Source organism: Geotrypetes seraphini, chromosome 2 (assembly GCF_902459505.1).
Source record: "Geotrypetes seraphini chromosome 2, aGeoSer1.1, whole genome shotgun sequence".
NCBI lineage: Eukaryota > Metazoa > Chordata > Amphibia > Gymnophiona > Dermophiidae > Geotrypetes > Geotrypetes seraphini.
The window spans coordinates 293,096,392-293,109,214 of record NC_047085.1 but is presented as its reverse complement, the minus strand read 5'-3'; the positions used below and the strand labels follow the sequence as shown (position 1 = coordinate 293,109,214).

At 41.0% G+C, this 12,823-nt stretch overlaps 1 protein-coding gene across 4 annotated transcripts in view; it reads left to right on the top strand.

Moving 5' to 3' along the window:
• The window catches only part of CTNND2 (catenin delta 2), a 1,866,736-nt gene that overhangs the window by 548,450 nt on the left and 1,305,463 nt on the right, over positions 1-12,823 (top strand). For 3 of the 4 annotated variants that reach the window (XM_033929835.1, XM_033929832.1, XM_033929833.1), the window contains exon 3: positions 9,534-9,646. In XM_033929835.1, the coding sequence (XP_033785726.1) occupies positions 9,534-9,646 (113 nt within the window). Of the gene's footprint in view, positions 1-8,906; positions 9,021-9,533; positions 9,647-12,823 lie in introns of all 4 variants that reach the window. The other variant, XM_033929834.1, reaches the window with a different exon arrangement.

The window sequence follows — 12,823 nt, the reverse complement described above, 5'->3', positions numbered from 1 at the left end:
AGAAAAATGAAGGGAGGCCTACTGCTGGACAGGGGGAGCAGGAAGGAGGTGATGATGGACGGGGGGAGGTAAAACAAAGGGAGAAGGACTGCTGCTGGATAAGGTGAGCAGTGATGGGGTGGTGGAGGACACAGGGGAGGTAAAAGGAAGGGAGAATGGACGGGGAGCAGGCAAGGGGTGGTTGTGGACAGCCAAGGAAAAAATAAAAAAGAAAAGACAGAAATACAGAAAGCAGCTAAGGAGAGAGAAAAAGAAATAAAGACAGACACACACATATATTCTAGCACCCGTTAATGTAACGGGCTATAAGACTAGTGGTTAAATATATTAAGATAGAAACATAGAAGATGACGGCAGAAAAGGGCTACAGCCCATCAAGTCTGCCCACTCTGCTTACCCACCCCCTGTCTATGCCCTAATGACCCAATTTCCTTATCTTGACCCTCGTAGGGATCCCACATGGGTATCCCATTTATTCTTAAAGTCTGGCACGCTGTCTGCCTCGATCACCTGCACTGGAAGCTTGTTCCAACGATCAACCACTCTCTCTATGAAGAAATACTTTCTGGTGTCGCCATGAAATTTTCCGCCCCTGAGTTTGAGCAGGTGCCCTCTTGTGGCCGAGGGTCCCTTGAGAAAGAAAATATCATCTTCCACTTCGACATGTCCCGTGAGGTACTTAAATGTTTCAATCATGTCTCCCCTCTTCCTACGTTCCTCAAGATTGTAGAGCTGCAATTTGTTCAGTCTCTCTTCGTACGAAAGACCCTTGAGCCCCGAGATCATCCTGGTGGCCGTCCGTTGAACCGATTCAATTCTGCGCACATCTTTACTGTAATGTGGCCTCCAGAATTGCACACAGTACTCCAGATGAGGTCTCACCATGGCCCTGTACAACGGCATTATGACTTCAGGCTTTCGGCTGACGAAACTTCTATTGATACAACCCAATATCTGCCTTGCCTTAGATGACGCCTTCTCCACTTGATTGGCAGTTTTCATGTCTGCACTGATGATTACTCCTAAATCTCGTTCTGCTGAAGTCCTAGTTAAAGTTTCTCCGTTCAAGAAGTACGTCCTGCATGGATTTCCGCTTCCGAGGTGCATGACCTTACATTTCTTAGCATTGAAGCCTAGCTGCCAGGTTGAGGACCAACTTTCCAATGTAAGCAGGTCCTGCGCCATATAATTCTGTAAACTGCATTCACTTACTATATTACATAGTTTGGTGTCATCGGCGAATAGTGTTATTTTACCTTGAAGCCCTTGAGTCAGGTTCCCATATGAATATGTTGAAAAGGTATGGACCCAGGACCGAGCCCTGCGGCACTCCACTGGTCACCTCCGATGTTTTAGAGAGGGTACCATTAACCACCACCCTCTGAAGTCTGCCACTCAGCCAATCATTGACCCATGCAGTTAGTATCTCTCCTAACCCCATCGATTCCATCTTGCTTAGCAGCCTGCGGTGTGGGACACTGTCAGAAGCTTTCCTGAAGTCCAGGTACACGACGTCCAAAGACTCTCCCAAGTCCAACTTTCTTGTTACCCAGTCAAAGAAGCTGATGAGATTGGATTGGCAGGACCTACCCTTGGTGAATCCATGCTGACTGGGATCCCGAAGATTCCCTTCATTCAAGATCGTGTTCAATTTGCTTTTAATTAGTGTTTCCATGAGTTTGCACACTATTGATGTGAGACTCACCGGTCTATAATTCGCAGCCTCTGTCCTGCAACCCTTTTTATGCAGAGGAACGACATTAGCTAATTTCCAGTCCAGGGGAACTTTCCCCTTACTTAGGGAGAGATTGAATAGCTCAGCCAATGGTTTCGCCAGGACATCGCTCAATTCTCTGAGCATTCTTGGGTGCAAATTGTCTGGTCCCAAGAGAGGTATAGAGAGGGCTCATTCAAAAGCAAAGGTTCTAGACTTAAAAAAAACAAACTAACTTTGTTCGGATGGGGGATTATGTCAAGGAATTGTCTGGATTGGAACTTATGGAAGGAGTGGAAATGCAGTAGGCAAAATTGAAAGGAGTAAATGTAAAGGCGACAAACCGTTTTGTGAAGAAAGTAAGTAAAAGTAAGAGGAAAAGAAGGCCGCTTTGGTTCTGAAAAGTAGTAGCTGAGAAGGTAAGGAATAAGAGGTTAGCTTTCATAAACTACAAAAGATGCAGAAAGAGGAAGACAGGCAAAAATATTTGAAAAGTTAAGAGAGGCTGGTCGTGTACTCAGGAAAGCAAATGGAAAGAAAAAATAGCTGACATGGTAAAACGGAGAGACAAGACATTTTTTACTGTTCAAATAGTTTATTGGTTTTAGATATATTAGAGATAGGAAGAAGTGCAAAAGTGGCATTGTGAGATTCCAAAATGAAGGGAAGAAATATGTAGAAGCTGATAGAGAAAAGGCTGAATTGCTTAACAAATATTTCTGTTCTGTGTTCATGGCTGAAGTGCCAGAAGCGGAATAGCAGAAGACAAACTTGAATAGAGATGGAGGAGTAGTAGACCCTGATCGATTTTCAGAGGGTTGTGTTCGTGAGGTGCTAGCTAAAATAAAGGTAGACAAACCAATGGAGCCGGATGCTGTACATCTGAGGGTTCTGAAAAAACTTAGGGAAGTTCTGGTGGCTCTGCTGACTGACCTTTTCAACGCTTCTCTAGAGTTGGGAGTGCTACCGGAGGACTGGAGAAGGGCGGATGTGGTCCCTCTACACAAAAGTGGAAGTAGGAAATTACAGGCTGGTAAGTCTGACTTCTGTGGTGAGCAAATTAATGGATGTGATGTAAATGTGCATGAGTGAGTCTCTTTCATTTGAAAGGAAGCTCTGGAATGAGAAGGGCATAGGATGATGCCCTTAACGACCCACATCCACATCCCTGACGGATGGATCGCAAAGACACCACCAAATACACCAAACGGAATCTCACTAAAACTCATTTGCCACTACAAATATAATCATAACCAGTACCACATTCTCAAACAAAGATGCACCCACCTGCTAAGAAAAGCTACTTTACCTCCATGTTACATCTACACTGAAAACCCTATGTCCACTAAATCTATATTATAAGTCTGTATGTTATGTCCACACTGTAAATGCTGAAATCTAAACTAGAGAATGACATGGTGGATGTTACCAGCGGCTAGCCACGAGTAGCCACGGGTAACCCGCAAAAATGGTGGAGAGGGGAAAGGTGCTCACCGCAGGTATGGGGACAAGGCCATCCAATGCCCCATGGAGCGGTGAATGGCCTTGTCCCCGCAGTTAAGGGAGGGAACCCGTGCGGCCCCCAGAATCTATCTCCCTCCCTCCCCCTTACCTTCGTGGTGCGTTGTAAGGTTTGAGACTTGTTGAAAGCCACCGGAGCATACATGCAGTCGCGTGCGTGTGTGGGCAGAAGCTTCTTCTCTGATGCAACTTCTGGTTGCGTCAGAGGAGAAGCTTCCACCCACACACACACGCGACTGCACAAACACTCTGGCGACTTTCAACAAGCTACTCAAACCTTAAAATGCGCCACGAAGGTAAGGGGGAGGGAGGGAGATGCACAGACAACGCGAGGGTGGCAAGAGGGAAGGGTGGATGCGACGGGGACGGGGTGGTGAAGGAGATGGTGGGGACGGGGCGGTGAAGGGGATGGTGGTCCGGTGACGGGGCAGTGACGGGGACAGATTTTTTTCCCCGTGTCATTCTCTAATCTAAACCCCCTTGTCTATACTGTAAATGCTGTATACTGTATTTCTCACTAAAGTTTGTCCTAACCATACTATGAATGTACTCTTGTAACCCGTTCTGGGCTCCTATGGGAGGACAGGCTAAATAAATGACTAAATAAATAAAGAGGTGATAGGCTCAGGAGTAATCTAAGGAAATACATTTTTACAGAAAGGGGGGAGATGTGTGAAACAGTCTCCTGGACTAAGAGGGAAGAAAAAGTGGGAAATGCTCAACCACATGGGGTAGGGGAGGAGAACGGAAGCACTCCATCCAGCACGCTATTCTCAGCAAACAAAACCCCCCACAAAGGGGGAAATTCTATAAACTGTGCCCTAATCAGGGACACCTAGCTGAAATCCATATGAAACGTAATATTTCGTAATTAGTTTAATTACCATGCCATTGAAAACTAATTTTAAAAAAATTAAAACAGTCATTAAAGAGTTCCACACGGAACTCAGAGTGGCACCTAGCGAAGCCTAAGTTGTGGCTCCTACCGGCCCCTAATGATACCTACCTGAAAAGTAGGCATGGTTAGGAGTGGAGAATAACTGACCAAAAAAGTGGAAACCTATTATCAAGTGTTCAAACCCCAAATTCCTCAGAATATCGTACAATGTAGAACACTCTAGTGATAAAGATGCACAGTAATACCCACAGAGAGAAAAGATCTCAAAACACCCCTGGGGTCCAATCAATAGAAGGACACCAATTTTGGGGTTAGGGTATCATCATCGATCAAAATCTCTGTGAAAATTTCTCAATAATTTAATTAATCTTTTTAAATATATATATATTTGTATAATTTTAAATATGTTTCAACGATTCCTATTTCTCCCATTTATAGGAATTTAAAAAGCTGGCAACAATCATAATGTAAAATAGGACATAGAATTTGGCATATTATATTATGGCTGACAGCAGACCCTTATCTTTTTAGACCCAACGGAGGCCAAGTCCATTTCACACCAACGGGCTTCTTCAGGGGAAACACTGAAGCTTGTGTTAATGCCAGTGTCCGATAACAAACAGTTGTCCAGTAATAAGCGAGAGCTTGTTTGTGGCAATGCTGTGACATATCACTGCACAACTGTTAGAATCATAGAATCATACTTAGCATCACCAAAGCATGCTTAGGCAGCACTCAGCATCTTAACATTTAGGCATCCCCATTTTATGCCTGGGTTTTCTATACCTAAAGTTAGGCACTGATATCAGAGCCTAACAGCACCTGATTCACAAAGAGGTGCCTAACTCAAAAACACGACTATGAGCTGCAACTAAGCATGCCCACTTTTACTGTAGGCGCTTTGAGCTAGGCACCTACTTTTTATAGAATCAATTTTTTCGAGTTAGGCGCCCAACTTTCAATTACCGGTAAGTCCACTTAAAGCTGAGGTGTTGGGTGTCAATATAAGCACTGATTAAGCCTATTGCTCAATTAAATTTTGCCTAACTTTAGGCAGACTTTATATAATCAGGGCCTTTATACCCAGAAACCTATGATTTACTAGCTTTTCCAAGTTAAAGATATCTCTGTAGATTTAAAGCAACACCATCATTCTGCTGATCAAAAATAAACCAAGCAAAGGATCAGACAGCCATGACTCAGTCCATGATTAAATAAAAAATAGCTGAATTTTTGTTATTAATGGAGCTAGCTTTAATCAGTAATAGTTTTCTGAAAGAGGCTGACAAATGATCTAACGCTGAGAGTCCCTACTGTAGGATCTAATCCAAGAGCACCTGAGAGCTCAAGACAGGGGCTGTTCTCATATTAAACCCATCAGTCAAAAAAACTGTTGCAGGAAAGACAGCATTAAACCTGTGCTAAGTTCCCTGTATACTTTGGAGGAAAGGCGGGAGAGGGGAGATATGTTAGAGACATTTAAATACCTACGTAATATAAATGCGCATGAGTCGAGTCTTTTTCATTTGAAAGGAAACTCTGCAATGAGAGGGCATAGGATGAAGTTAAGAGGTGATAGGCTCCGGCGTAGTCTAAGGAAATACTTTTTTACCGAAAGAGTGGTAGATGCATGGTGGAGACTGAGACTGTATCTGAATTCAAAAGGGCCTTGGATAGGCTCATGGGATCTCTCGGAGAGAGAAAGAGATAATGGTTGCTGCGGATGGGCAGACTAGATGGGCCATCTGGCCTTTATCTGCCGTCATATGTCTATGTTTCTATATACAGTATCAGTGAATAGAAAATGTGAAAGTTGAAGTGCAGTAACTCAGCTGTTCATGAGTAATAGGGTATTCAGACCTTGGATTGGGCCTGTTTGTGAGTACACTTCCCCCTCCGTATTTGCGGTGGTTAGGGGCAGAGCCAGCCCGCAAATATTAAAAAAACGCGAATAATATTTGGGCCGGTTCTGCCCCTAACCCCAGCTTCCCCCCCCAGCTATTTTAAGCCCTGTAAGCCCCCCCTTAAGCCTTACCTGGTGGTATAACGTGTTTTGGGGGCAGGAGTGATCTTCCCACGTTCCTGTCCCGTGCAGATCGCTCACAGGAAAGGGCTGCCATGAGCTCCCGTTGTAATCTCAAGACCACCAGGTAAGGCTTAAGGGGGGGCTTACAGGGCTTAAAATAGCCTGAAAAATGAAAATACATTTTTTGGTTTAAAACCATGAATAAGCGAATCCGTAGATATGGAAACCGCAAATACGGAGGGGAAGTGTACTTTGTGATGAACCTGCTTATATATATTTGAAGTTGAAATCTCTGATCTGCTGTGTCTTTTAAATTAAATTGGAATTATGAGAATTATCCCTTACTATGTTCCCCAAGAGAATGTGTATTAATGTTTACAAACTTCTATGATGAAATCTTTGCATGATATTTTGGCACATAGGTGCCAGCTCTGTGGGTGCTGTGTATGCCTGAGTAACCCCAATATTTTTGGGACTTCATGTGACCAGCTCTGGAGTGAGATCTGGGAATCTCTTCCCCTTCTAACTATGCACCTCCCTCCCTTCCACTCACCTACCCTCAGGGTGCTCCGAGGCAGCAGCAGTGTTCGCGATTCGCTGTTCTCATCGGCTTCAGGCCTTTGTCTCTGCCAGGTCCTGCCTACTTCCTGTTTCTGTGAAGGCAAAACCCAGTAGAGAGGAAGGCCCAAAGCCGACAAGAGCAGCGAGTTGTGAATGCTATGGTGCCGACTGGGCAGGGGAGCAGAAAGGAGGACAGTTGCTGCACCTGACTGGGGAGAAGAAGGAATAAGGAAGACCAGGGAAGAGAGAGGAGAGAAAGGAAGGAAGGAAGTAAAGGAGATGCCAGACCATGGATGGGGAGGGATAGATGCCAGTCCTTTTGGGGTTAAAGTTTACAAGTATAAATAAAGCATTCCCTCCAGATCCCATAGGTAGTTTTCTGCCACAAAACATGTTAAATTCTTGCATGGTATGCTGCTTTTTTCCTCCTAATGAGCAATATGTAGTTGAACAATGTTAGTTATGCATGCTGTCGCTTTTCTAAGTATCTTACCATCGTATACAGGGGCATGGGCAGATTATTGCATACACTTGTCCTCCTGTAGTGCAGTCTGTATAGTATCCTACAGTAAATGATGTTTAACAAGAATTTGTAATGCTATGGAAGTTAAGGTCCATTCATTCTTATTTTGAACCTTATCCATTTCAACTATTGGTGCAATCTCTTTTATTAAGTGCCCTAGATTATTGCAATGTAATATACGTAGCAGGTTCCTACAAAATTTCTAAAAGTTACAAATTATCCAAAATTCTGCAGTGCATCTGATATTTAAGTTGAAGAAATTTGATCATCTTTTTGTTGGTTTTTTTTTTTGTTGTTGTTTTTTTTAACATAAATTACAATGGCTCCCAATACAGGTCAGGGTAGTATTCAAATTAGGATGCATTTGTTTATAAGATCATGTTTGGTTTAGTTCCTTTTTACTTATACACTCACCTTTCATTTTCTTTACCAAAACAACCTTTGCAAAATATTACTTATATCGCTTTTCCATCAGTAAGGGAATGCAAGTATAAAAGATATGTAACCAATCTACTTTCCTACCAAGTGGCCAAATGGGATGCAATTTAGAAGATTAATGAAAACTTAATTAAATCCATACAATAATCATTTTCCAAATTTACTAAATAAATGATTATAAATTCAACAGTTTATGTGCTGGTCTTATCTTTTGTAAATCGTATAGGACTAAGAGGTATCTGTGATTCATAAATAAAGTTTTATATTATGTTATGAATTTCAGCTGGGACCTCATAAGTACCTCTGTCTATTTTTTCTTTCTACTCCCTACCTCCCATGCCAATTCCAACTCCTTCCTGGAATCCCTTTCTGAACTCTTCCCTGTGACTGATGCTCCCTTGAGACCAGCCCTCCTGTTCAGGGCCTATCTACATCCCAGGCAGGAACAATCCTACTCACTCCTGCTCCCAGTGGCTTCATGTGTTAAAATGGCTGCCATGAGCTCTAGCAGTAGTTTTGTGGTACTGCTACCTTCCATATATGTACATATATGTGTGTAAAGATATAATAGCACCAGCACTTTAATAGTAACTAGTCTTCGAGTGTTTTTCTATCATCAGCTGTAATAATGAGAGTACTATATTTCTGTGCTCCCTGTTATAAAACACCCCTGTACACTTCCCCGATTCTCAGTAACACTTATACTGTGTATGCATAAATGATTTTGTATCCAGCACTACTGCTGTAACCTGAATAATCCAGTAACTAAAAGGCCTATGGACCAAAGGGCTTCTCCCATTTTGAAGCAATTTTCAAGGCAGTTTATGCAGGTGGAAATCATTTTACCTGCATTATCCATCTAATTAAATTTGTCTTCCTCCAGTATAGTTTAAAAAATATTATTTATTTCCATGCCACATGGACTTTTAGCCACAGCAAAAAGGAGGTGATTCTGGGGGAATTTGTGGGTCAGAAAATATTAATACATGTACAGTATATTTTCAGATCTACACAAACGGAGACCAATTTTCAAAGGCATTTGCCTGAATAAAAAAAAACTGCTTAAATGGGCTTTCAGAAAATTGCTTTGTTCAACAGTGTGCATGTCACCTGCATTGTAGTAGTCCCTAAGCCAGTGTTAGGTTGGGGAGAAAAACTGAGATACATTTTGAATATCCACAAATCGACTAGAGGTTCTAATGTTGCACATGTTTTGTCATTTTAGGGGAGAAAGTTCTAGTGATTAGAGCTGATGCCTCAGCACCCTGAGGTGGAAAAATTCAATCCCAGCCTGTTCCTTGTGACTCTGGGCAGGTCACATAACTCACCATTGCCCCAGGTACAATAGTTAGATTGAGAGCCTGGCAGTAGAGTTGGGGAAAATACCCAAGAATACTTGATTATTATTCAATATACTGTAAACCACTTTGGGTGAATTTCTTCATGAAAAGGCAATTAATAAATCCCAATCAATAAATTTTGGATCATCAAGAACATTGGCAGAAAAAATATCTGCAGGGACATTTTCCTTAAGGAAGCACAAACTTGCATTTTGAAAACTGAAGCAAAGACTGCAGGTACTCAGACTTTGCTGCAACATGAATTTGAAATAAGCCCCCCTCCCCCAATTTTTTTATACTAACAATGCAAAGTTAACTACAGAAAAAGGTGCAGATGCTTTCAGTCTAGGACTTGGTTCTGAATGACCTGAAAGTACAAAAGAAGCAGGAAGCCACTGATGGTCACAATAAAAATAAAGCTTTCTACAAGTAGATAGTATGATATTGCTCAGTTTTTGCTAGCTACTACGTATTCTGCTTTGCTCAAAGTAAACGCCCATTCTGTATTTCAGGAACTGCAGTTTGAAAGATTGACTCGAGAACTTGAGGCTGAACGTCAGATCGTGGCCAGTCAACTGGAGAGATGCAAGCTTGGATCAGAAACTGGCAGTATGAGCAGCATTAGGTAAGAGCTTGTATTTTAGATATGTGGTATGTACTACATATGAAAATTTGTTGAATCTTTAGGAATGTGTTTGGCATATTAAATGTAACCTCCATGACATGGAAGCTGTGCCTGAATATTTTTCCTTGGAATCCTTTGTATCGGCTTTTAAATTATATGATGGTCAAATATTTTTCATTCCTTTGAAAATAATAATGTAAGGCTAAAATGTGCCCTCTAAATGCTTCCACTCCAGTACATTCCAGAAATGGGAAAGCTATTCTTTGGGGCCATTTTGGTTAAATAATGGAACTGGTTGGCTCTGAAAGCTTTTACGGATAAGATAAGAGGAATCTACATAGAAATCTGATTTTTTTTTCCTGATGCAGTATACTGAGGTCCAGGAAGAAAGCTACAAGTGTGCCTTGACCAGTTTTCCCTTGGTCAGTTCTGTGGTGGCATTGGGGGCAGATAACTTGATAATCATGGAGAGGGGTATTAATCTCCATGTTGAGAATATATACATGGTGCAAGCTGCATTTTTCAGTGATGAAATAAATATTAGAGTTTTTCTAGTATATTAATAGTCCAACATTTGAGCACACACTAGAACAGATAGTTTTGTGGAAAGATTAGTAAATATGAAAGCTATTACATCTGTTGTACCACTTGTGTTGGACAGATTGATGCCGAAAAAGATATGCCATTTTAAGAGTGTTGCAACTGAAGTCTTTTTGTCCAAGTTGGAAGTTGTAGAAGTGGAAACTAAAGAACTGTCAGCAAATAAGATGGTTAATGGAATGTAAAGGTAAACATGGTTTTAGATGAGTCAGTCCCTAAGAAATTATATTATGAGAAGTGGTCAAGACCCTTCTAGTTTATTGTAGAATTTTGAGCTAAAAAAAAGAGGATGGGTTAAATTGTTTCATTTACAAGAACTTAACTGCATTCATTTACCACCTCTTAACATCACAAGTAGATTATTGCAGTTTTCTTTGCTTGCTGCAGAGAAAAATGAGACAAAGAGGTTCAGAAAGTGGCAACACGTGTAATCACAGGATATAGCACGAGACCATGATACAGTTATACTGGTTACCAATGGTTGGTAGGACTCAATTCAAGAGAAAGCAAGGTTCAACTTCATTACTGGATAGATTACACGTTTATCTTATCGACTGAGTTCAAGCCAGCAATCTCTTCCTATTAGAGAATGACGAGTTCAGTGCCTGTTCCTGCCCCCATTCCCTCAAGCTTTATTCTCATCTGCACATGTCTTAAACACTTATGATTTTAAAGTTTTTGAGGCTTCTGCAGATGAGGACAGAGCTTCAGGGATAGGGCAAGGACAGAACTCGCGGGAACGGGACAGGGATAGAGATAGTTCTTGCGAGGATGGAGTTAAATTCTGTACTTCCTATAGTGCCATATTTGAAGGAAGTAAAATTGATGAAGATAAGAAATGGAACATTTTCATGTATTATTCTTTGTGGCATGACATGTTCATTGCAGACATTTTTTTTAACCAGTCATTTATTTTGAAATATGAGAAGCAGCTGTCACTAGACTGTCAAGGTAAATACGGTAATAAGGATATTTGATATGAGGTAGCTGGTTAAGGTTTATGATTGTGTGGTTAGTAGTGAGTATTGATCAGAACCTTCTTAAATGGTCATATCCTTTAAGGGTGCATTTCACCCAGATTGGGGCAAAGTGGAGTATTTATATGCTGTTCCTCATGTGGAATATTTCATAGAGCACATTTTAAGTCTTCATCTATCTGTATACTACATATGTCAATTATACATCTTACCAGTCAAAGTATTGCTATTTGACTTCCATGATAAACAAGCTGTGCGAAAGTGGACATACCACAAGTCAAAATGAACAGGAAAAACACTGAGGCCCGTATTCTGTAAACAGCAGCGTAAGTTAGGCACCATTCGGGGCCTAAATCACGCCTGCTGATGCCTAACTTAATTACTTTTGATTGGCTTTAATCAGCGCAATAATTGACGGCACCATTTAAAACCAATTAAAAACTTGCTTAAAAAAAAGTAGGTGCCGGAATCGCACCTACAGCACGCCATCTAGCGGCATGTAAGATCAAAGTAGGCATGGTTAGGGGCAGAGAAGACCTTAGACGCCGCTAGGCAGAATTCTCCCAAAACCTTAAGCACCGCTAATGTAGACCTTTAAATCCCTGCCTAAATGCTTATACTAATTCACAATTTCACCACTTCAACGTTTGCTATTAGCTTAATTATCAGCACCTAGGATATGTATCTACCCAGGAAATAACTGTTTCTTTCTTTTTCTCCTGTGAGCAATTTAGCTTGAGAATGTTAATGTTTCCCCTGGAAAACTGCTGACTTCCTCGTAATAAAGATGTCTTGCATGTCTAGTTGAGGATTAGTATGTAACAGAGCAGTTTTCTTAATAAAAAGAGAATATCACACCACAGCTGTTTATCTCACAGAAGGCAATTAAACTAAAAGTTTCATAACCTCCTAGGACTACAGGAAAGCTGTAAATCAAATATATTTTTTTTTTTTTTTTTAAGAATTGTATATCACATGACCAAGCTGGAAAAAAAGGGTTTATGCTTACTTTCCTCATAGTATCATTTATGCCAGAGCCATTCAGACTGTCATAATCAATACAACAATAGCACCATGAGCTCTTATCTTGTAAAATCATAGTATTTGTTTTAAAGCAAGATCTTGCCTAGTCTGAAAGAGGCCATGTTATCTCCAAGGAACATGATGCTGATATTGGAAGGGGGTGATTGTGTCTCAGCAGGGAACAAAACCAGCCTCCCAGCATGGTGCAGGAAACATAAGACTTGCCTATGTTGCAAAAAACAAAAAAAAAAACCAGACATATCCTGTGCCACTTCAGATCATCATATACCATAGATACCAGTTTTGGTTTCAGGAATAAATTCCAACATGCATCAGTGTATTTACTGAAACTGCCTTTGTACAATCAAGCTTTGCTTGAAAATGTATATTTGATTTGATTTGATTTGATTTCTTATATACCGCTATACCGTGAGGTTCAAAGCGGTTTACAATGAAGATAGATTATATCTCTTACTAGCTGATGCCCCGGCGTTGCACAGGTATTTAATTATAGCAATAACACTGTAAATGGATTCAAATAAAGATACTTTATAGTGGTGAATGAAATTATTTTTTT